The sequence below is a fragment of the Serinus canaria genome, chromosome 2 (assembly GCF_022539315.1).
Source record: "Serinus canaria isolate serCan28SL12 chromosome 2, serCan2020, whole genome shotgun sequence".
NCBI lineage: Eukaryota > Metazoa > Chordata > Aves > Passeriformes > Fringillidae > Serinus > Serinus canaria.
In genome coordinates, this window is record NC_066315.1 from 100,670,160 (window position 1) to 100,695,034 (window position 24,875).

Sequence of the window (24,875 nt, forward strand, 5' to 3'; positions counted from 1 at the left end):
TTATCCAGATGTAGGGTGAAATAAGAGACCCCCCAAAAATTATAATTTTTCCTACAAAATTAATAAGACTAAATAAACACCTTTCTAAAATGGTTAGATTTTTCAGAAAGAGCATTCTGATTGTTTATCATTTATGTACAGAAAAATACTTCAAAGCAACACTTTTAGGTATGGAAAACTGCTGGAGAGGTAATTCTCAGTAGTATTCTATCCATCTAGATCAGTAACATTTGTAATATGCTTCCTGGTAATGTTTCCTGAGAAACTCTTGAGAAAGAGCACACAAGAACCAGTAATGTCTTTTTATTAAAATACCTCTTAAAACACTCATCCTCATAAAATACACTGGGTGTTGCTGCATGACATTTGTGTACACACAACACTTTCAGCAAACTCTAGACAGCATCAGGAATTACAAAAAGTAAGGCAAGCCCCAGAAGGTGTGCACTACCTTCTCTCAGGCCACTACAGACAACTGCGTTCACATTTTTATGCCATTCCCCACAGAATCCCTGCACACCTGTTAGGCCGCTCCCCCATCCCTCCCACCCCCACTTGATTTGACCTCACAGCGAAATTCTGAGGATGTAAATGGAGACAGTGTCACAGATCCTTGGGGCAGCAGGTGCCTGACCAGAAACATCAGCCCTCTTCCTCCCCCAAGAAGATTCTGAGCTACCGTCATATTTCCAATAATTTAATAATTTTCCAATAATTTTAAAACCCAAAGCACACTAATGACCTCCTGCTTGCTTGATTGCTACATGTCTCCTGCCTCAGTCAGGAGCATGGGTGCATCACCCTCCAGCTACAAACAGTCATGGCTGCTCTTAATATATTCTTCCTCTCCATTCATTTTAAGAAATTCTATCAGAAGAAAATATAACACGAGTTGTAAACTATAGGAAGAACAACTCCTCCATTATAATACAGGTTTTTCTATTTTTGTTTATGATCTTCTATCACTTAACTGTAAGTTTAAAGTATGAAAACATTCCATAATCCACGAGTTCCAAACAATAACATTCACCTTTAAAGTACATCTTTATAGCTGAAAAAGACGTTGAAGAAAGTAACATTATTTAATCAGAGTAGATTTTTCTTTTTTATTATTATTATCATTATTATTATTATTCCATAGTATTGAAAGAACTGTATAATGAGAAAAACAAATTGAAAAAAACATTCAGGAAAATTTTTCAACAAAATAAATGTAATATGACTGCTTTCATGTGTACATGGTACAGATAGACAGGTGTAACTAGAAAACAGTTTAATCCCTCTAGCTGAGGTTAATGAGAGAAAAATGAATAATCAAGTTCCTTTTTGTGTTTGCATATGCATATATGCATAAAAAATTGAAGGAGTTAAAACCTACATTATTATAAATACAAAAAGCTGACCATTAACTACTCATACACTTTATTCTTGTACTCAGTACCATTATCAGTGGACACCTTAAATCGGTCATAGTAACTGCTATGTAACTGTCAACATATAAAAACTCTTAGAAAAATGCACAATGTTCTAAACTCAGAGAACTTTAACTTTTCCTTTGCAGACACATATTCCCTTCTTCACTGACAAAAATTTATGGGAAAAAAAAAAAGAAATTTCATAATAATAAAAATGTTTTGGAATAAATATTCACAGGAAATTACTAAATGGGAACATGCTTGCTGCCAGCTGCTCAGCGGGTAGACCTGTACCACTTGCTTGTTCCCATCATTTCATTCTTTATTCCTTTAGTCATTAAATCCATCATAGCCTTTCATGTTTCCTTTACTGGACTAAATGTTCAGGGTGTAACAACCCTAGAGAACAGTGCAAGAGGTGGGAAATGCAACAGCACTTAGCTTTATTTTGGGATCTAAAAGAAGACTGAAAAGATGAATTTGTGTAATGCATAAATTATGCGTCATAGGCCCCAATGAAAAGAGAGCAGGGCAAATGAAACTTGGAGGAAAAGTATCCCATGCATGGTGTTTTTCTGGGCAGCCCTTCTAAGAAGTTAGGATTTTATCCATGACAGCCCATTCTTTGAACTTGAAGAGAAAGCACAAATTTTAATTTTTCTCCAAGTATCACTTCTACAATAAAAGATAACCTTAAAAACTGGAAGATAATAAAGTTAAAAAACAAAACCAGAAACCAAATCCCAAAAACCCAGCCCCTAAACAACATCCACCCTCCCTCCAACCTAGCAGCCATTTATTTATTTGTTGAATTTAGATAATGGAAATCTCATCACCATATTCTAAAAGTTTCTCTACTCTAAACTACAAGATAGAGTACTATGTTCTGAAAGCCAATATTTTCAAATCAAAGGAAAACAATCAGAACAGTAATGATGAGCATGACTGTACCATTTGAGCAGAAATAGATAAAAACAAGTTTAAAACATAGTATTTAAACATCTATTAGTTAGTCTCGCTTATATGAATAAAAAAAATAAAAAAAAAGAAAAAAAGAAAAAAAAAGAAAGAAGGTCTCTGATTTTGTACATCCTCTTTTCAACCAGGAACATTTAATTGCAACCAGCAGGCACTCCACCAAAACGCAGAATTTGCAATCCCTGTCTCTTTAACCGAGAGAGATTACTTTGGCCTCAGTATTGGAATATTACAATTTTCCTGCTTCAGAACATGCAGTTCATACATTTGACAGTTTTACTGCCATAGTCGATACATTCTGGCCCAATGCACTCACAGCAGGCGTTGTGAAACCATCGGTACTTGGAAGCTCCCATGGACTCACAAGAGATCTTGCACTGATGTATTGACATGCAGTCATCAAAATACACCACAGTACACATGTGTTCTAAACCAAGAGGGGAAAAAAAAATTGGTTTAAAAGGTCTTAAAGTGTTTTTAAAGGTTAGTTAGAAATTAGTTAAATGAGCAGCTTTAGAAGTATGATTGTAAACTTACAGGACTATGAGGCATAAGGAAGAAAAGGTGACAGTAAAAGCAGAAAGGCAAGGCAGAGAGACAAGGTAAAATCTATCAACTTCGAATTTTCAGCATCTACAACTCAACCTGTTGTCTCATCTCCTCCTGGATTAATTTACTTCTATATTCACAGGCAAGAATGTTTTTAAGTTTTGTTCCCCAGTTACGAGAGCGTAAGGATGAGCTATGCCAAAATTGCAAGCAGGAAGGTATCCTCTGAAGGTAACATGATACCACAAAGAACTTTGGGTTTAGAGAAGTTATTTTTAGAAACCATCAAAAACCATTATGGGTTTGTAAATGTTTCTTTACCCACCCCCCTCCAAACTCCACAATGATCTTTAGTCAGATTAAATCACAGACCTAAATAATCCTTTTTTCATCAGCATGAAACTGCACACTTTTTTCTTCCTTTTTTTTTTAGCAACACCAGCAGCTTTAATACTAATCTTAAAAAAACCCTTCTGTCTAAGTGTTGACTTTGTGCTTCTAACAGCCATGCAATTACTTGAAATGCCACAAAGTTTGGTGCTGCAACATCAAAATAGAGCTAAGGCATTCACCACAACTATAAAAAAAACCCATTCCCCCCTCAGTCCACTTCCAATTCTCCAAGCTGGCAGATTCCACCATCTTTCTTCTGTACTGACCAGGTGATTATACCATAAAACTTTGTTCATCCTCCAAAGGACCACTATTACATAACATTTACCCAGAGCATAACTTGGCAGACTTTGGGGAAAGCGCAACTGGCAGCTGTCTGCAAACAGGAATGTCTCCCTCATGCAGATCAAACCAACTTGTGAGCAGGAGATGTCAAAGGGCTTTCTAGCCTATTACTACTCATGGTGCATCTGGGAGAAACCCACTGATCTGCATTCCAATGTGATTAGAAAAAAAGTAATACAAACTTAAATAGCAAATCAAGACAGTGGGTCTGGTTTAGTTTTTTTTTAGTGACTGATTTTGATCACTGTCAAGTTATTATGCTACTACCAAAACAGCTGCAAGAGAGTCAGAGGATGTGCTGCCAGCCCACTGAAAGCAACAGAGTATTCACTGCCTTGGTCAGCCTCCAAACTGATGTACATGCCTTGCAGACCCCAGATACAATGCAACAGGCAATAGGGATCTTGGGTAGGAGAGGCAGACCCAGAGCTGAAGCAGTTCCTGCTCCCAGAAAAGCTGTGCTGCTGTTGTCAAAAAAATCTTGCAGTACCTGGAGTACTGCTGGAAACATCAACAAAGTCCACTGTGGCTGTGTAAGTCCTGTCCCATTCTTGGCACTTGTATTTCTATAAGCCCTTATAATATATCCTGAGGCAAAGCAACCAGAGGAATAGAGTTCTCAGAGAACAAAATCTCTGCCTGTAAACAACCAGAATATCTACAGCTTCAATAAGGATGTTTGATTCACAGAGGGGAAGAGGAAAGAGCTGAACAGAAGTATGGCACCATGTGCAGAGTGATAGGTGTACACCTAAAGTGCTCAGCCAAAACTGAAAAGAAGTAGGGAGATGCAGCCACCACAGCCTCAAAGGCAAGAAGGCAGAGCCAGACAGAGCTCCAACTTCTATGGGGAATGCACAAGGACTTGGCAGCATTTCATCACCAGTGACAAAAAGTTCAGATTGCTGTAGTCCCAAGAAGAAGCACACACCATCCATTCCTAGAAGCCCCAGGATAGCCCCAGGTATCTGTTCTCTTCACTTCTCACAGGAAGTTTTTACTGGAAGGGTAGGGATGAGAAAGTAGGAGCAAGTCTCCAGACAGTATTCTCATTCCCATCAGTCATCCAGGTCAGTGCTGGGGTTCAAGCACAAGAGCCTTACAGAAGCCTCTGTTGCACATTACTCATACTCCTTATATCCTTTTTTTAAATCTCTATTTAGTCCTTTGATTCCTTTTTAGTAGTTTTCTACTGAAGTGTTACTACATTAAGTTTGATCTTCTTTGGTCTTAGAAGGTGTCAGCTGGAGGCACAGAGCCTCTCCCTTGAAACAGGCAATCCTGGCCAATCTTGAAAGATTTCTTCCTGCAAAATCATCTTTTGGGATGCCATCTCCAGCTGACTGATTTAGTCTCTGGATAAACCTGAGAGGGCAAAATGACTCATGGCTATCTCCAGACGGGAGTGAAACAGCTCTTCAAAGGAAGCAACCATCCAAGGGGTTGCCAGATGTGCTCACTATCTGTTGATCATGGCACTCCAACTTGCAACACACAAAGGAAAGCCCAAGGTAGGTCAGGGAAGTTGTCAGGAAAGCTGTGCACACTCTGAGGTGCGCTAACTGCTCCCAGCACTTACAGACTGTCTTCACACCAGAGAATGACCAGTCCCTTCTGCATAAGGAGACATCTCTGCTCACCCTCATGTTAACCTCATCTCTGATAGCCTCAGCAGTGTTAGTAATGCTTCACAAGTCCTGGTGAAGCCTATCTGCTAATGCCTACAGAAATGAAATAAACTTCCTGAGGAAGGAGAGCCTGTGATTTCTAGGATGTAAAGATCGATGACACTGAACAGGGAGACATCTCTCTGGAAAAAGGAGGCCAAAGGAGCAGCAGCAACTGGCCTATAACTCCTGCAAAACTAGGTGGCATCAGTCAGCTCCTGTGAGACTGCAGACTGGTCTCCTGAATCACCCTCCCAGGACCAAAGCCAAAATTCAACCTTGTTATGGTGGCAGTGACAGCCAAGGACATTAATCTTGACTGACTGGAGAGTAGAGAAGAAAGTTTATTTCCTGCATACAAGTCAAGGGGATTAGGTTCTCGAGGACAAGTGCAAAAATGCTGCAAAGGGGAGAGAGCAGACTGCATGTGGCAGGCCAGATCCAGCAGTAGATCCATCTGATCCCAAGCAGCTCTTGTAAGCAGCTGGAGGATGTGCTCCATGTATATGTTACCAAATTGTTTGTGATGTCTTGCTCACTAAAAGACTTGCCTGGTCTGAACAAGTCAGATTGTCCAGGGTGCACTTTGTTTGTCACAGGGCACTCATGATCCCTCAGCAATGCCTCTGTGCTCATGTGGAGGCTGAATTACTGAAAGCAGGAGAGTTCCTCCCCTCAAGCACTAAATCCTGCTCAATAGACTGCAAAAAGAGAGTTACACAGGGGGAAAAAATACATACCTACAGGCTCAGCTGGGACCTGGGAGAGTACTTAAACTGTTTCACAGAGCTAATTACCGAGTCATCACTTGGCTCCCTCAGTGTAGATAAAAACAATATTACTTAGTGCAGTAACAGCTTTCTCATTTGCATTTTGCCAATTTTCACACCCTAAGGATGATAGACTGCAGATGCAGGGAGGGAGAAGGATGCAGCAGTAAACTTTTTCCCCGGAACATTAATTTCTCACCTTTTCCCCCTCACACTTCATACTCAGTGAAGGTTGTGTAGGAGTAACAATGATGGAGCCTAAATTAAAAGTGAAGAGAAGAAACTACCAGGCTTTGCTATAAAACTATCCATATTGGTGTAATATAGAAAAATTTAGCAACTCAGAGAACCTTAATGATAATTTGCTGTATGGGATCTTTGAAGTTATATGTGCTGTGTAACTTCAGCTGTCTGCTAGCCACTTTATTGGTAGCTCTAAAAGTTCTTTAAAAAGGTAACTGTCCATCCAGAGGTCATACCATTTTATTATAGAACGGCCTGGGTTGGAAGGGAAATAAGATCATCTAGTTCCAAACCCTCTTCTGTTGGCAGGAATACACCTTCCACTAGGAAAAACACTAGTCTAGTGCAGTAGTGAGAAGGGGGGAAAACAAGAACAAGGATATTAACCTGCAACAGATTATGAACAATCCATTTACATAATCTACTACTTTTGGACAAGACAATTTTATGTCAATCAATTTATAAAAAGAAACTTTATTTTTTTTTAGTAATCTTCCTAAACTACCTACAGAGGTAGATGTCTCTTCACTGGAATTCTAGCTCTCCTCTCCCTGTTGCACTGGAGAGGCGCGGAATTGCAGACCAGACACCATCCCCTGTGTCACCAAGTAGTGTAAGTTAGAAATCCTCAAGTACAACACAGATTTTGTTTTATCAATTGCCAAAAAATTATCTAGTTCCCCTCTCCTTCTCGCCAACATCCTGTCATCATCTGAAACAACTAAGCTTATTTAAATCTCTGAACTCACAGTTCAGAGCTCTGAGGGTATCAGCTAGAAGTAAAGCAAAGAGAATGAACAAATGTAGCTCCACATTAATAACCATCGCAATCCTCTCTGAAGTAGAGGCTCAAGTGCCAGAAACAACTGATACAAAGAACTACAGCAGCTCCAGCAGCGCATGCATAACTTTGGCAGCTAAAACATTACAAGTCAGTTCACAGGAGGAAAGGGAAGACACTCATTAGGAAAATAACGGGGAAGTTCAAGGTCTGGTGGCTGGGTTCAGAGTCGGCTGGGGCGAGAAAGGAATGCTTTATATCCCACCGCACCCCACCTCCTCCCAGATCCACAGCTACCCTCCCTGGTGGTGGCTCCACGCCACTCAGGCACAAAGCTCATGGTTCCTGTGGCTGGTGCTGCTTTTCCTGGCACTCACCCAGAACTGCATCAAGCAAGTCTGGCACTCTGGGCCAGCTTAACTGCGATCCTTGCGAGAACGCGCAGTAAAGCCAAAATCAGAGCTGTGTTACACTATGTGACAAGGGGTATTTGTAAGCAGAGCCTTTCCAAATTTTGGAATGTATTCCAGAAGACAGCACAGACACCACTGTCCCCCTACAAAATCTACCCCTCATTAGCCCCTGTCCCTTAACAGGCCATGCCATCAGCTGCTGCCAGCACACCATGTTGGAGGGAAGCAGGCAAGGAGCCACAGAAGAACCACAAAATGGAGGAGGCACAGCACTGTAAAGGAAACATAAAGCATCTGTGTTCTTGCTCACAGGAATATTCTTTCAAATCCCTGATTGTCACAGCCTCAAAGACAACGGCTTAGCAAGTCACCTTAAGGGTATCTCCATTTGCAAGCCCTGCCCTCAAGCCTAGCAGCATTTCTGGGATAAGGAAAGGGTCAAGGCATGGTCTGTTTCTCCCACTGAAGGCTAAGCTTGTGCTTGCTGCCACTGAGCACACACATACACCTTCACAAACCCTCCCTCTCTTTCAGTAGCTCTAACACTTGCCAGCTTGTTAAAGCAGTGACCTGATTGTGTGACTGAACTTTGCATGGGCAGAAGCCATCAGGCTCCAGGAGCTTCCTCAGCTGCCTCACTGTGCCCATGCTCACAAGGCTATTCAGTCCCAACCTGCTGCCCCTCCACCTTTTGATTATGGCTTTTCCAACGAATTCAGCAGAACAGTGTTAGAAACAATGCTACCCCAGGGCTCACACAACATCCAACTCTTGGATGTCCAGCTGTCCTGCTTCCACCATAATAAACATCAACTGACCAAGGCCAGACACTAATTTTTCTTTCCACCTCCTCTGTTCTCAGTGCTCAAATCATCAATATTTTCATAAGCAAATTTAATATGACTTTAGAGAAAGCAGAGCACTACAAAGTTATCTACACTGTGACCAAGAAAAGAGACTCTTCTGCAGGCTTACGTATTTAGATACTTAAAAGTATAGGAATAGGATGTGGAAAGTAATTTTCTATCTTTTCCAGTTCTTCACTGGTCACTAAGATGGAGAAGGCACGGCAAATGATTACAAGAACAGGCTCTGACATTTATTTCTGTTTTAAGTGTCTGCTGAGGCCTGAAAGCCAGTGGCATTTGGTAACTATTTCCAAATATAACTGTTGTTTTTGGACTGTCATCATTCCAGTAAAAGCTCTCTCAGCCTAATCTCTAATATGTTCCTAGTAAAAGAAATGAAGGGGACTTTTGACTAAGAAAAAATGGCAGTGTTATGTATTTGTCTGTGTTGTTGAACTCAAAACTCCTCCACACCCTCGAGATGCAATTCAAATTCTAAGTTTAATCCAAAACTATCATTAGCCCATCCTGTTGGTACAGTAGTAAAGGACTGTCAGGGAACAGCCATCTGGATTGCAGTACCTAAGTACAGTGGGATACATTCAAGGCTGTACTAAACATAATTTTTTTCCCCTGAGTTTAATTTATTATTGTAAGTACTGTAGTCTTTGTACACAGGGCTTTTTGTGGCTTTCCATTTTACATGACTTTGTACATTATTCTCATAACAGCAAGCAAGCATTTTAATAACATCAAAGACATATGAATGAGATGCTTTCTGCCCATCTGGTTTCCTAGTTCTGGAATTAATTTATTTTTCTAAAGTGCCTTAGCCAAAGGAAATTTAAAAAATTGCCATTATGGTTCCATTTAATCAGCAGCAGTCCTACTCAGAAACACAACTAGGTCATTGGTTCACACTGGTATGGAAAAGCAGCATGTCCACCAATTAGGGTATCTTTTATTGATAAGATAAAAGGGCCATCACAACAGCAACATATGGGGTTACGAATATTTAAAGTGTACGTTGGGAAGGAAGCAAAGCATTAATTGCACTAATAAATCAGATACTCTTTTTCCCCTATTAAGCAGCAATTCCACTATGAACTGTTTATGAGATTCTTTAAAGTCTGACGTAATGATTTGCAGGGAAAAGTGTTTCAGGTTTAGTATGGAAACCAAGAAACAGACAGTGTTTTTTTTATACCACTGTCGACACTAACTCAAACTTCTCATCTTTCCCCCACCCAACCACAGCTAACAGTATCCTGAAGTCTTTCTTCTAAACTGAAGGAAAGAATATAAAAAACTTAATATGATATAGGAGGAATGAATCTGTAAGTTGAACCCCTACCACCAAGTTATCACAGTCTGTCACATCCTTCCTTGATCAATCCTTCTAATCTTGCTTAGGTTTACTATTAATCCTGGATTTTATACAAAACATCCCTCTGAAGATTTCAAGTTACACCAGCTCAGATGAAAAAATTAAACAACTGTTCCAGATACAAGAGCTTATGGCACATGGTTTTGTCAGAGCTCTTAAGCCATGTTTCAGTTGCCTACTTCTGCACCTATATGTAATTTGGATTCAGCTTCTGGTCTGTCCTGTCTCCTAAGCTACAGGTAACTGTTTCTAGGTCAGAGAACACACCTTGCCAGTGCACATGAAACAACATGAACAAACTGCTTCATGCCAGAGGAGTAATTATAGATAAACTCACGTGCTTCAGTGTCTCCTAAGAACATCAGTCATTTTAACAATATCTTCCACGTTCCTCAACCCCTTTGCCTCACTCCTTCTGTTATGTCATGCTCAAAATTAGGCTGAACCTTTCACACATTCTTATGGGAAAAGAAGCGAGCATAGAGAAGTATAGGACATGCACTGAGAAGACTCCTGGAAGAGACAAGAGGAGATGCTAGGGATTTAGACACTGCACTCATTACCTTTGTCACTGGAGTACGGTGTGTGGACATTGTTGTTCGGAACAGAGACATTCTGATGCTGTGGCTGGTTCACTGTTTCTAAAAAGGAGACGAGGTTCTCATGGTGTGACAGTTCTTCTGCCACAGGGAAGGAAACAATATTCCAGTTCAGCTGAGTATCCCCTTCTGTCAGTGCCCGGAAAAGGGAAGGAATTGGTTCATGCAACTCCTCGACAGTGCTCTTGGATGTCGGAGGTGTGTCACTGTAATTGCGAGGATTGCACATACCTGCAGAGGAAACAAACAGTAAATTACACAGAACTCCCTAAACTCTTCTTGAAACAGGTAGGAATATTTGGAGAATTAAAATTGCTTCTTTGTTTGTGGAACAGAACAGAGTTCTTTCATATCTATCCCACTCTCAGCCCAACAGCAGAAGTGCTAACAAGTACAGCAGGACAAGTTTCCTCTAACAGCAGGTTTTGGATTGTTCAGACTTCTACAAAACACACCTGTGACTTGTGGAAAGAAAAACCTCATCTAAACAGCACTTTTCTTCCCTGTCAGTGTTAAGCTCAGAAAATGGAGGGTTCAGTAGAAGGTTTGTTTTCCCAGGGAGAAGAGATTATACAAAGCACAGTATAATAGATAGCATAAACCTGGAATGCAAGGTTAGGACTGAAGAAAGGGACTATCTTGATAAGTCTGAGGTATGTGAAACTTTTGATCACAACTCAAGTATTCCATCTCATCTGCTGCAGCAGTGCACTAGATCTTTTTAGTCATCTGCCAGAGATACAAAGATCACTATCAGGACAGAGCATGAGTCTGAATTACTTTACTTGTGTAGAGACAGCCAAGATGAACCTCATTTTGCTACTTAGCTGGAGGGGCCACAACAGGCAAAATACTCATTTCTAGGTTACCTCTTCCTTGTTTTTGAACATCTTCTGCAGTATCTTTTTTGAAACCTTGTAATCTTTTTTCACATTGCCAATTCCTACAAAATGTTTTTGTGCTATGCAATGCTGGTTCCAGTTTTTTGTTAACCATTTAAACACTAATATTTATTACTAGCAATTAAACCAAAGAGTATTTCAATTTAAATCCAATCTGTGGAAACTACCAAGATTAAAAAGAAAATTTGTATCTGCATAGGTATTTTAAACTCAGGAGTGATAAAACACTGTTAGGAGTCACCTGTCAAGAGACAGGCAAATCCATTTTCCTCATGTCCATCTGTATATAATTTTGGGTAGTTTCACAGACGCAGGTTTAGACAGCTACAGCTGCAAAGCATACCAATTCCTGAAGTATTAAAATGATATGAGACATTAATGTTCAAAGTCTACCTGCCTCATACAACCAGAGAAGTATCTCCTGCCCCACAGATCCTCTAGGACTCTGGCTTCACAAATAATTGTGTTTACTTAGAGCCTTATACAAACCCATAATCTTCTCAACCTAAGTAGATGGATTACTGTAGTGAACAAAGCAGAGGGAAGTTTGTCCATGGTGATTAGCATGAGATCCAGCAAATCCTAAGCAAGTGGTCAGCATTACCAGCATTTGGTAATAGGAGCACTCCACGACAGTCTGCTCCTATAAAAAGGTGAGCCAAGTACAGAGGAGGAAAACCAATAAAGCTCTTTTCCAAACAACATCAGGTCATAGTAAAATACAATTCAACTTACAAAACCACCCTACTGCAAATGATTGTTTTCCTGCTCCTCTCAATTAGGTTTGTTCTTCACAGACCTTTCTAGAAGGTCTCATTGCTTTAATAAAAAATTTCTATCCCTTCCTTACCACCCTTTAATAAGCACTAATATTAACAATGCTTTAACAAGCACTGTATTAACCATACAATTGCAATAGAGGATAACCACATGAAAATCAGTTAAGAACATATCAAACCAGGTAAGAGTTTTGTACAGATACATCAAGGGATGTATGCTTTAGTTGATGTCATTGTATTAATGTTGTGAAACAGAAACCTGTGGGCCTTTCTAGACCGGTCAGACCAGACCTCTGCCAGGTGGGATTCTGAAAATAAATTTCACTGTTAAAAAGGACACACAAAGGGAAAAAAAAATAACATCAAGATTGTTTACCAAAATCCTGCAGAATCTATACAAGTAGAAAATATTACCTTATTATTAAATATTATTGCAGTATGAAAATATTACCTTAAGATGGTACCAAAAAATCATTGCTTATAGTTTAATGGGTAAATGCTCATCCACAAAGATCCTTCACTCTTACTGTTTTTAAAAGCATTTGAATTATAATAATATTTTTATATAGTAAATATTATAAAATAGCAGCTTTGGTTAAAAAGAAAATGAAAAAGTTTAACTTATGAGCAACCTGTAAGAATCTATCATGTCTACACTACTGCTTTGGAATGGATGAGAAGATGCAGGGCTATAAAATGATGGAAGCAGATAAGCCTTTACACAAGAGACTAGAAGAGTTTAACTCAAAGGGAATGGGGAACTTGTTGTTGTTCTCCGTCCTCCAGCATGTTTTTTCCCTGTCAGAGAAGGCAGAGAACATACAAAAAACATGGGGGCATCAACTGAGCACTAGTACAGTTAGTGGTGGAGGATAGGAGGTAATTCCTGCCCTCGAGGCAGACATCATCTTTAAGACACAACAATCCATCTGCTTTTACATAAGCCATGATCAACTAATAAAGAAACTTAAAATATCAACTCAGGTATCAGCAAAGAACTGTGTCTAGGGAGTCAGGTATGGCATGTATTCCTGTTTCCCCATTTGAATAAGGCTACAGCAAGGATGATCCTACACTGAAGAGAAGAAGAATAGGACTGTGCCATAGAATCCAAAATGGCCTGAGACACCCAAAGAACCATCAGAAGAAATTTTAGTTTACTCAGTACTGGGAAACTGAACCCCAAACCTTGTTAACTCCTCTCCAGGAAAACACTGTGGGAAAGAGCAGCAGGACAGTGAGTCACCTGCAGATTTATGAAAAGAAGTTCGTGTGTGGACTTCACAATCCCAAGAGATAGGTCCTTCTTCTCCCTAGAGATCAGTACACTATGCCTTGCTTTCTACACCAGGTTATAAACTAGGGATATAACCTGCACTGAAAATGGGCGTTTTGACACCTAATCAGTTTCATGAATTCAGAGAAAACTGACCTAGAAAAGCTGAGAGCAGGTACAACACTCAAGATGCATCCTTTTCATGGAAGCCAGGATTCTGGATGGTGGCACAGAGAGACTTACAACAACCACAGGAAGATGAAGGTTTTGTTGCATATAAAACAAGAAACAGAATTAGAATGCAACCCTCTTAAGCTGAGACAGCACTCACTTGCAAAGATCTGGGCACTCTGAACACCACCTGTCAGCAGCAATGTATTCTTTTTAAGACTCATCTACTCCTACAGGATGACCTTGTTTGCTTCTTTCTCACCCTTCACAAAGAGCTCTTTTTGTAAATAAAAGAATAGTGGAAACACTGGGCCATGCATATTTACTAGGAATCCCAACTCAATCCTAAAGGTGTCCCATGCACCCTTTACAGGTAGAAACCTTCAGAAACACAGAAACAGAAACACAGCATCCAACTCCACAAAGCAGGCACTGGGGAGTTACCTCAAGACGACAATTCAAACAGGAGTTTTATGTTTGAGAGACAAAATTAATAATCAGCTATGATGACATTTAACAGGCAATACCTGGACTACTGCCACTCCCAGTTCCATAGAGAAGACACAGCCTTCAGATGTTTGGGTCTCCACAGTAATTTATTCCATACCCACACAACGAGCTGTAAGGCTCTTAAAGCACAGATTCTGTCACAGTGTTTTACTTCTATTTTAAGACTGTGAGCTCAGCATGTGGCAGAAGAAGGCAATGTAAAAAAGCAGGAAGTCCCCCAAAAGTGCAAACTTACCAACACAGTCACAGCACTCATCCCAAAGTGTGCCCAGGCAGAGCATACACTCCTTACAGCAGGAACAGTTCCCTTCCCCAGGGCGGCACTGACACAGCTCCTGGAATCAACAGACACTCATTACACTGCAGCAATCCCAGATGAAAAATAACTACACAGCAGAGTGATTTTTCCTCAAGCCACAACTCAAATTAGGGCATTAAAAAAGCTTAGTACTCTAATACAGTGAGTAAACGGTGAAACAACTCCAGCCAAAATCCGATCCAAGTTTACAAAAGGATCTTTTGCGAGTTTGCTTTTTTTTTCTTTAAAGGTGACATTCCGAAGAGAAATCTGAAGCAAGCATTTAAAAGACAAAAAATCCTATTCATGGGAAATGTGTGTGCACTTTTGTGCATGTGCATGCCTAAATCTACAAGTTCTTTGAATGTTTTCCCATCACAACCAGGAAACTTGGAGACAGATGCTTCTTTATATATAAATAGTGACCGTACATTATAATTTAACTAAAAAAGAAAGCTACTATAAGCCACATGTGCCCACTCAAGACTTGCTGATGTCTACCATCACACCTATCCCTGGATTCTAAGAGGAACTTACCCATTTAAGAAATCTGACCACAGGATTTTCTGCATCTCCCAACACTTGTTACACATTGCTCTCTGTTTGCAACATCAGTGACCAGATTTTCCCCCCTTCCCACCCACCCCAGGTCTAGATGATTCATTTTTGCTATTATGAAAACAACCTTATGCTCCCTCCAGATTGACACCTTGGGAAACCTATGAGACTTCTAGAGCATCTGGAAAGTGAAATGGCCTACACAAATATTTTTCTTTAACCATTAATAACCAAAAAAGATGGAAAAAGCATGGAAACATATAAAGACAAATACTTCTGTTCGTACTACCTAAACCCAAAATCTCTGGTTTAGCAGTCCTGCTGGAGACATACACTTGTGGACTCAAAGCATGGAAAAAGCTGACAGGAATGAAGACTATCTAAAAACCAGGCAGTCTCCTTCCCTCTAACTGAAATCCATACTAGTAACTCCAGGTTGGCCAAAAGACTGCAGCTGCATGACAATAATTCACAGCCTTGAATTACATCATAGCGCAAAATACAGACCAGCCAAGAAGTCCCTTTGGTTATCCTGTCTAAAAATTTGGCTTTGATGACGTCTGTCTAACTCTCACATTACACACAACTGGGGAGAAAACAAATCCCATTACTGGAAACACTGACCACGGGATCTTTCCACCCCTGGCTTTACTGGAAGGGCCATCGGCAAATCTGTTATGCACCAGGCCAGGGGGAAGATTGTGCCCATCCCCACTCTGATCCTATTATCCAGAGGCAGAGGAGGGACACACTGCAGGAGATGCTCATGGACAGGTGAGAAGGACAGGAAGGTGGTTTGGTTTGAAATTCTCCTATCTTGGAGTCTCCACCCATGGTTCCACCCCAGCTGGGTCAGGGGCATCTCTCCTTACACTGGTGACAGGTCACCATGTAAAAGTCACAATGTCACCTGCAAAGTCAGGTTTCTTTCTGAAGCACCTTGGGAAAAGCTCAAATTGGGCAAAATTCCACTTTATAATAATTCTTTGCTTGCTATTGTTAAGAAGAACAAGGTAGGGGAGAAAAAGACATTTTTATAGCAAATGTCAGGAACACATTTGCAAGGCACAGCAAGGTGCAGTCTCGCCCCTGATCGTGTACGACTCCTGTTCTCTCTTTACCCTGCAAAACTGGCCACTGTAAATACCCACAGCCTGTTGAGCTGCACAGTGGCCACCCCTCACTCACACCAACTCACGTGGGCACACAGAAGACCAAGGAGTGCACTTCAGAGAGGGAGGCCAGAGCAAAGTCTGTGTAGGGACAGGCCTCCAGAACACCAAATGGAGCAGCAAGGCTCCCAGGACTGCACCAAGACTGAACAAGCCCTAGAATATGCTGCAGACAAGCTGCAATGTACCAATGCAGTATAAATCCACTGATTCCTTGGTTTTCTATTCACTTCATCCCAGATCACAAGTCGTCTTGTATCCAGCAAAGGAACAAAATTCACCAGCTATTGGTTGTGGTACATAATGCTGAGAAAAGCTCTCGCCTGTAGAGTTTATTGTGACCGGTTTGCCCCACTGACTGATGGAGAGTGAACCCCTGCTCCACACACATTTCTGAAATAGGCAGCCCTTGCAAGTGTTGAATTTTTATTTACAGAGTGGAAAACTAGTAAGATTTATTACTTTTTCATCCTCGAAATTTATGAATGGCACCTATCACTGTTTCCACACAAACTGTGCCGTTTCCAAGTAAAAGAAGAAAACAGGCTGATTACCAAAATATGTACATTTTTCCACCACAGGAGACACCACAAACTTAGAAAGATGACTGATGTGAGTTAATGATGCATTTCTAAAACATTTATCTTACCATTTGATAAACATATTTTGTCAGCCTTTAGAATAAAAAGCCTGAATAGAGCAACCTTAAAAAAACCAAAGAATTAAGCATTAAAAATATCCAATTTATTCTTCAACAGTAAAACTGGGCAAACAACTTTTACATTTTAAAGACACCAACTGGCCAGCATGTGGGAGGAGGCAATTCTCACTAAACTATTAAATGTAATGCATGAAGAGAAGCCAGAAAGTTCACAAAACTAAAGTTTTTTTCAGGTTTATGGAAGAGTACTCAGAGAATTAAATGTAACCTTAAATTCTGCACTTGCAACCTGTTAACAAAAAATTCTGCCTAGCATCTATGTGCATAAGCACTGACTTGGGGCCAGCACCATTACACCTACCAGTATTGTAACAAGTTTGTTTTTACAGGAAAGGTTCATGAGCAGTGCAATATTTAAAAGGTTTTTTTGGTCACTGTTTGGGGTTGTTTGTTTGTTTGGTTGCTTTTTTAATTATTGTTTCTTTATTTTAAAGTTGGAGGGAGAGGAAGGAAGGAAGAAAGAACAACCGAATTAATTAGTCTTCTGCCACTTTGGGGCAATAACTGTATGTTTTTCCATGTCTCTGTTTGCACACCCATGGTTCCCCTAACCAGTTTTGAGTCCTCCTGCCTGACTCATCCCCACTGGATACCGTTACAGGATACATCTTTTTAAAAGAATGCTTGCATGAGACGTGGGTGAAAGCAAGGCAGAATAAGGAACGTTTCTTGTTGATAGCTGGGGGTGGTGAGGCGTCAGTGGAAGAAAATATTACTCATCAGTCAACTTGGCAACTTCCCAAGCTGAACTACTGAAGGTGCATCGAAGATGTATTTTGATAGGCAAGAAACAAGCCTCACAGTTTAAAAATACAGTATTAAGTAGGAAGTAGGCATGTTTGTACAATAAAGATACTCCTGCTCCAGAGAGCAAACAAAAATTTTTGGAAGATGTTTAACATCTGAATTTTTTCCAAAGCTTTCTTGAAATTCCAGAGAATATTTTCTTGGTGCAGGGAGACGCAGGACCTGAAGGCATTGGAAATCTCTGCAAACTGGAAGGGGGAGTGAAAGAGAGCTTTTTTCCCTAGAACAGTTTAATAACAGAAAATCTCCTGGAAGCAAACCAACCAGAACTGTTTTGTTAACCCAAGTGGGTTACGTACTGCAGCTACAACACACACTGGAAGTAATTTTTAGATGCTGAAGCCCTGAAGTTAAGGAGTGGCATTTATTTCATACCACAGGGCTAAAATGTCTTGGAAATCCTTTCAGGCTGACAAGTTTGTACACAGGATTAACAGGAGGCGAAAAAGACAGATGAAAAGAGATTTTAATTGGAACGATACCACACCAGCTGAGGTGGCTGCAGGTCTGTAGAGTTCAGGAGAGAAAATCCTGTTTTCTCCACAAAACAACCTCTCTTTAGAAGGATCGTAAAACCATGCCTGAATTGTAACACCATTTGTTTCCTATGCACAGCAACAGTTGAAAGCACTGTTGCAGATGAGGTAGCAAAGCTCAGCTTCCAGCCCAGCACTGAAATTCCACCCGAGCCTGATTCCTGCCAGGAGCTCTGCACCTCAAGAGCCAACCTGGGACTCGCCTCAAACCCTTTTGCTATGAACAATTGTGGGAACGTCTCATCCTTGAGGTTTCTGCCTTCAAGGATTTCCTCCATGTTGCAAGGACACAATATGCCCTCCCCCCCGCCCAGTGTGTGTAACTGGCCTTTTCATCTCCTCCACACATGGAAACATCAAAACAGCCCACACGGCCAAGTCAACAGCAGATGTGCTCAATAAACACTGCAGCACACGCTCCGTGTGCTCCCAGGGCTCCACCTGGAATGCACAGCAGCAGTGGCTCAGGGACTCCAGTCCCCCATCCCAGGGGCATGGGAAGGAGCTACGGCCAGAGCCTTGAAGGGCCAAACTAATTTTGTGGACTCACTCTCTACACTCCCAAGTCTTACCCACAGCTCTCTCAACAGCTACAGGAAGCCATAAAGTTTCTTAGCAAAGGCTGAGCTTATGCAGAGAGATGCCTCAAGCTGTTTTCTTCCAGGCCTTTGCTTATGGAAAAAGAGGAGCACCAATAAAGCTAGAGCCCGAGATGCAAAGGGAAAGCTGAATCCATGGGAGTTGTTGATCTCATGCAGTGTTCTGGATCTAACAAAATAAATATTTATGTAGGGACCACCCTTAAGCAGAGGAGCTCCTAAGGAGTGGCAGTAATGACTGTTCTGACTTCTAGCCATGCTGGCAAAAATATTTATGTTAACCGTATGCTTTTTGAGAGAGCAGGTCTCTTGTCCCTCTGTCTCCAGGACAGGCAGCCTCTCTTTCTGCACACAGATGCAGATGACAAACACCCACAATCTGTTTGTTCCCCCAGTTGTCTCTGAGTGACGTTATCTGGGTTTCAAGATAGGGATTTTGCCGAACTTGAACCGCGATAAAAGTTGGTGAGAGAAAAATGTCATGTGATAGCCAAGCAACCTCCCTCAACATGGTATTTTATTTTCAAGTTCAGATTCCTCCAGAAGAGCTTAGAGGGGAAAAAAAGTACATGGATATACTCTACTTGCATATCTATCCAGGAAAGAACATGCATTTCATATACCAATGCAGCACTTTGCCACAACAACACTAAAGTTTCAAGACAAAAGAAAAAGCCAAGAAGAAAGATGACAATTGCTTTAAGTCAAAGCTTTAGGATATCTTCCTGTCCACAATCAGACTAGTCTGACCTGATCTGTTCTTCTATAAAGAATGAATACTGACTGGTAAGTCAGGCCTGTGTGCAGGAAGACAGCAGCCAGATGGTGAAAGCAAACAGTGTCATTCCCTTGCAACTGCACCCAACTCACATGGCCTGGGCTACTTTAGGGTCTCAGAAGATTGCATATGATTTTGATTTTAGGGAAATGCTTTAAAAAGAGACTCCACATCACCTGTACAAAGTAAGAGAGAACACACCTACCACAAGTAAAGCAGTTCAGTGGTTTCTCTGTATGCACAGGGCTGTATTGCTACAGAGATGCCAACATAATCCAAGGAAAGCACAGTTGTATGAGCCATTTCCATGCACTGCTGAACCTCAGCCCTTTATTGCCAGCTGAGTAAGGACTCTGGGCTGTGCTCTATTCAGACTAGCTCATAAAAATAAAGTTTAAATGCTTGCTGTCTCAAGCTTGACTCAATAAGAGATGATTTCTCAAGGAGGAGATATCTGTTCTTTCACAGATGGTGGACTCCATCAGTGGCACTGGAAAAGGAGACACATCTTCCCTGTTGTCCCCTTGGCTTATAGAGAAACAAGCACTGAATCAAATGAAATCCAGCACCTGGACCAATAACTTTCCCCTGAATCAACAAATCTGTACCACTGGAATTACTATTTAAGTGCCACGTACACCCAATGCCACAATTAGCATGTTACTTCTGACATGTTTCAGTCCTGGAGCAGATTTCAAAAAAATGCAAGAGAAGGGGCTTATAAGTGCATCAGTTTGTCACAGTGCACAATGTCCAACATGCCAGTGAAACCACTGGAGTTCTGTTTGATAAGGTAAAAATCAGAAGCCTCGTTCTTGCTCCCTTATTTAACAATTCCACAGATTGTGGTGGGGCTGGAAGAAGCAGCAATTTCTTTTTTTTTCACTTCTAAAGCAAAGGCAGTGCAGAACCCAGAAGAAGATGGTTCAGCCTACAGTCAGTCTTCATTCTACAGGAAGGATTTGTGAATCTGACAAGTGTTTTATTTGTAACCCAGACAAATTTTAGACAGAAGTCAGCAAAATGAAGTAAACATGGAAATGCTTGAGGCCACTTCTGCATCTCTTTTCAGGCTGTGACCATGCCTTTACAGTAAGCACACTCACATCTTACTGCCATATGACGTTGGGGCTCTCTGTTATTGCCTTTCCCATCTACAAAGAGGCAGTAGGAAACAGCTGCTTTTAAAAAAGCTGCAGCTGACCACATGAAGCCTCCTTTCTCAGTCTGGAGTCAAGAAGCACGCTCTGTTTACCATGACTAAAAAAATACTTGGTAGCTACCAGAACTGTTTGTCATTTTGCAAGAAAAGGCCCTTTTGCTCTGCTGCACACCACATCTCTTAACTCCTGCTCTAAGAAGAGCAACCTGCTCTCTTTCTTTCACTGTACAGACATGCAGTGAGTCTAAAGCAGCATAATGAATTTAACATCCATTTCCTACCAGTTCAGCTCATAAGTATTTGGTTTGGTTTTTAGGCATCTTTTAATTCAGTGTACCAACCTGATGCTATGGAGAGCATCAGGCGTCAACTCCTGACCCTGTGCTTGAGACTTAAGGAACTGGACAAATTGAAAGTTAAGGGCAACATCTCAGACAGACATAATCCTTGGCTTGAAAAAGTTTCAATTAAAAAAACCCAAAAAGCATGCCCATATAAATACGCACCTGGTATTCTCTGTCTATAAAATGGTTGTAAATCTGCACTTATATGGGTAGGAGATCAAACCAACCTCTTTACAGAGACACTACTTAACATGAAATACCAGTCATTTGTATCATTTCAGGAGGCAGTTTCAGGGCTGTTTTCAGCACCCTTGGAAGCAGATGGAGGACGCAGGTCTCGTACCTGTATCAGGCATTTGCTGACGTCGCTGGCACAGAGAGCCTTGTTGCAGCCTGTTGATGATGGGATCCACAGCAGGAACAGAAGGACAGTGACTGCGGGCGCCGTGATGTACTGTGACCTCATGTTTCCTGCAGGTGAGCAATTTTCACAAGCACTTCAACCAGCACTGAAACAAGAACCAGCGACTGAAAAGGCTGTTGGAACCCAAGTCAAATTCCATTCCATTCCCCCCTGTCAATTCCTTCAATAAATATGAATATTTTTTTAAAAATGCAAACTGGGGTACTTCACAGCAAACCCAACCCCTCCTCCTCCAGCTAACTTGTTTGTACAAAGCAATAGTTTCTGTTATTGCACCATTGGATTAAAACTGCATTAACTTGAGGTGAGCAATCTCAAGTTTGCAGCATCAAATATGACATCCTACAATAAAAACTGCCTCAGATGAGAAAACCCAACAAAGGAGACCTAATTTTGTAAATGCCTAAAGCAGAAAGATGGGTTTTGTGTAGCATCTACTCAGGTTAAGGTACACACAGGTCTGTAGGGCCAAGGCCACACAGCAACCTTTTACAACAAGGCAAGTTGCCCCATCATCTTTAATGCAGACAGGCAGCTATTTTCACATGGACTCTTAGATGTCACACAGGCTATCAACCCAATCACAAAGTTGTTAACTTCTTTTTTTAAAATATACAGACACCAACATTAAAAAAAAAAAAAAAAAGCACCAGACACTTTGAGCAACGTAACTTTCAAAAGCCAAGCAAGTGTCTGAGGTCAACCAGAGACAACAAGCATCTGCTACATCAAACGGACAGGAACCGGGTTTGTTCAAAGCATTCCACCTTTCTCCCTTTGTGAAAGCCCAGGCTGTCAGCAGGTGGTATTTGCGACAAATATATCACGATTAGCAGCGTGCCACTCAGTTTTTACTTGCTCTTTGCATGTGAGCCCGGCCGAAAGAGGACCTATTGCACCAGGCACTGTACCAATATATAATAAAAGGCAGCCCATGTTTGGGCAAGCTTACAGCGAGCCTGTATTGTTCTCCTAAGAGAGAAAGAATGCTAATGGAGCACTGGGTTGCTTTCTTTTGGTATCTAGAAATGTTTTTCTGTTTTATGAACTACAAAACCCAACACCCTCAATGAGCAAAAAAGTGGAGAATGAAGGCACGATCTGGACATTCAAAGTCTGCGTCCCATTAGTCCTTCTTACAATGGTTGTTAAATGCCTCCGAATCTCGCTGTGCTGGGCACGCCGCCATCTGTACCAAGTTTTGCTGGGGAGACCCCCCTGCAAGACCCGGGGGCACGCACGGAGAGCAAGGGATCTTTTCCCTCACCGCTTTCTTTCCCTGCCACCCGGAGCCAAGGACGCTTCCTTCCAGCAGCTACAGCCGCCGGCCCGGACCCGGCGGGTGCCGCATCCCGGGCGCGGGAGCGGAGGCGAGCACGCTGCCTGCCGAGGGGAGCGATCCAGGCGTGCTCCCGCACGGCTCGGGCGCGGGGCTGCGTTACATAAAGGGTCCTGAGCAGCGGGGCCGGTCGATGCCGTCTCCACGGACACCCCTCGGGTGCGGACCGGGGTCCGGGCGCCCCTTTCCCGGCCTTCCCCCCCGCTCCAGTTCCGATTCACGGACCGCTGCTTTCCCAGACTTTTATGCGGCGCGGAGCCCCCCGGAACAGGACCCCCGCCCACCGCCCCTCCTCTCCCGCAGCCCACCCCGGCCGCACCGGCTCAGCATCGCTCCCCCGCTCCGCCGGGATCGCACCCGGGGCGGAAAACTCCCCCAAAAACCCCTCCGGCCGATCGACCCGCGCTCGGCTCCCCGTCCCTGCCGCAGCTCCCGAGAGGCCCGGGCCCCAAAGATGGCACTGCCAGGGGCCGGGAGGCCGGTGACAAGGAGGGAGAAGTGGGAGAACACCCCCGCGCCGAAGTGGCCCGGGGCAGGCGGGGCCCCGCACGGGGAGCGGGTCTCCTCCTCCTCCTCCTCGGGCAGGCACGCAGGCAGCGGGGCGGCCGCGCCGAGACGCACCGAAACTTTCCTGCCACAAAGAAGCAGCCACGGCTCCGCCGCCTTCTCCACCTCCTCCTCCCCAGCCACCGGCTCCATCCCTGCCGCCCCCCGCGCACTCCCCCGGCGGCGCTCACCGGGCGGCCCCGGGCCGGGCACCCCGCGCTCCGCAGGCGGCTCTCGCTGCTCCGGAGGTGGCGGCGGCGGCAGCAACCCCGCGCCTCGTCCCACTGCTCCCCCCTCGGCCGCAGGCAGCGCGGAGGCGGCGGCCTCGCATCATCGCCCCGCCTCGGGGCACCGTCAGGCGCCGGGACCCTCCCCCCGGGACCCTCCGCCCCGGCGGGCGGCGGCTGCGCGGAGCGGGGCGGGAGGAGGAGGCGGAGGCAGGGGCCGGGGCTGGTGCACGGGAGCTGCCGCCGGACCGTGCCTAGCGGGAAGGGACGGGACGGCCAGGCCACTGCCTCCGGAGGGGCTTCTTCAGGGGAGGACGAGGGAATATGCCCCCGCAACCCGAGTGCGAAACTCGGGGTTCTGTGGGCAGGCAAGCAGCCCGGGAAGCCGGGGCGGGAGCAGCGGGGCGCGGGGGTCGCGCTGAGCGGCCGCTGCGGGGAGCAGAGGGCGCCCGGGGCAGCGCTCCTGTGCTGGAGTGAGGCGGGAGAAAAGGAACCGGGGGGCAGCGCCCCTGGAAGCGCCAGCGGGGACCGCGATGAACTTCCCGATGGCTGAGAAGGTGCAGGTGCCCCGGGAAGGGACACTGGGCTTCCGGACAACCTTTCCCAGGACCCTCTGAAATGCGGCTAGACGGCGGCTTTATCCTCTCACGTGCCAAGCTCCAAGAGACCAAGGTAACAAGTTTGGTCCCTAGAAGAAGAACACAAGAGGATCCTGGCTGGGTACCCAGAAACTGAGAGTAGCTCTCGGGCTTCCCAGGAGGCAGCTACACCCTGGCGAGGGAAAAGGGGCCATGGCGCCAACGCGTTACTACCGTATTTCATCTCATCCCTTCTTCCTAGCCCCCGGCACTCTGTTGAGGTAAACCCACAGGCCGGTGGCCTTAAACAACACCTGAGGTATCATCCCACAAAGTAAACTCAGGGAAAGAAAAGGGAAAAAAAAAAAAAAAGGAACAAACCTTGGATTCAAATCAGAGAAGCCAAGAGATCGGCATCTATGGTCCTGAAACATTTGGAGCAATAGAACTTACTAAGAAGTTGCAATTGTAAAAACTGTTGCAGACTGGGAAATTGTTTCTCCTTATAAAGACTCAGGCTAATGCTAAAAAACATCTGTCTTCAGATCTCCTTACAAGATACTGTGAAAGTATTTTTCTTGTCTCCTGCACACCAAGTATTTTTGTTACACACTTCTTTTCTAACACAGCCAAGACTTCTGCAATCCAGGTTTTTTTTCTGTTCTTTTTGCTAGCCTCTTAATTACTGCTATCTCATATTTCTGCCACTTCCAGTCATGTCTGTTACTTTTTACTACTCTAGCAAGGAACTGATAGAAGT

The 24,875-nt window shown here is 43.3% G+C and overlaps 1 protein-coding gene across 2 annotated transcripts; it reads right to left on the bottom strand.

Moving 5' to 3' along the window:
* Positions 1 to 287: 287 nt before the first annotated feature.
* TWSG1 (twisted gastrulation BMP signaling modulator 1) lies at positions 288 to 23,630 on the bottom strand. Of its 2 annotated transcripts, none has more exons than XM_009102086.4 (5): positions 23,502 to 23,630; positions 21,345 to 21,510; positions 14,262 to 14,361; positions 10,353 to 10,619; positions 288 to 2,820 (listed from the first exon to the last, which is right to left on the bottom strand). In XM_009102086.4, exons 2-5 carry the CDS (start codon positions 21,465 to 21,467, stop codon positions 2,639 to 2,641), a joined length of 672 nt encoding a protein of 223 aa, XP_009100334.1. In that variant the 5' UTR covers positions 21,468 to 21,510; positions 23,502 to 23,630; the 3' UTR covers positions 288 to 2,638. The 2 variants fall into 2 exon arrangements, with proteins under 2 accessions (XP_009100334.1, XP_050827493.1); XM_050971536.1 differs by lacking the exon at positions 23,502 to 23,630 and adding an exon at positions 23,386 to 23,407.
* Between the last annotated feature and the right edge of the window lie 1,245 nt (positions 23,631 to 24,875).

Excerpts from the sequence above, each read along its gene's own strand:
- TWSG1 (XM_009102086.4), bottom strand. The coding sequence starts at position 21,467 with ATGAGGTCACAGTACATCACGGCGCCCGCAGTCACTGTCCTTCTGTTC. Across the intron at positions 10,620-14,261 it reads TGAGTGCTGTGACTGTGTTG|GTATGTGCAATCCTCGCAAT; the intron begins GTAAGTTTGCAC and ends TTTCCTCTGCAG. Across the intron at positions 2,821-10,352 it reads ACCGTACTCCAGTGACAAAG|AACACATGTGTACTGTGGTG; the intron begins GTAATGAGTGCA and ends CTCTTGGTTTAG.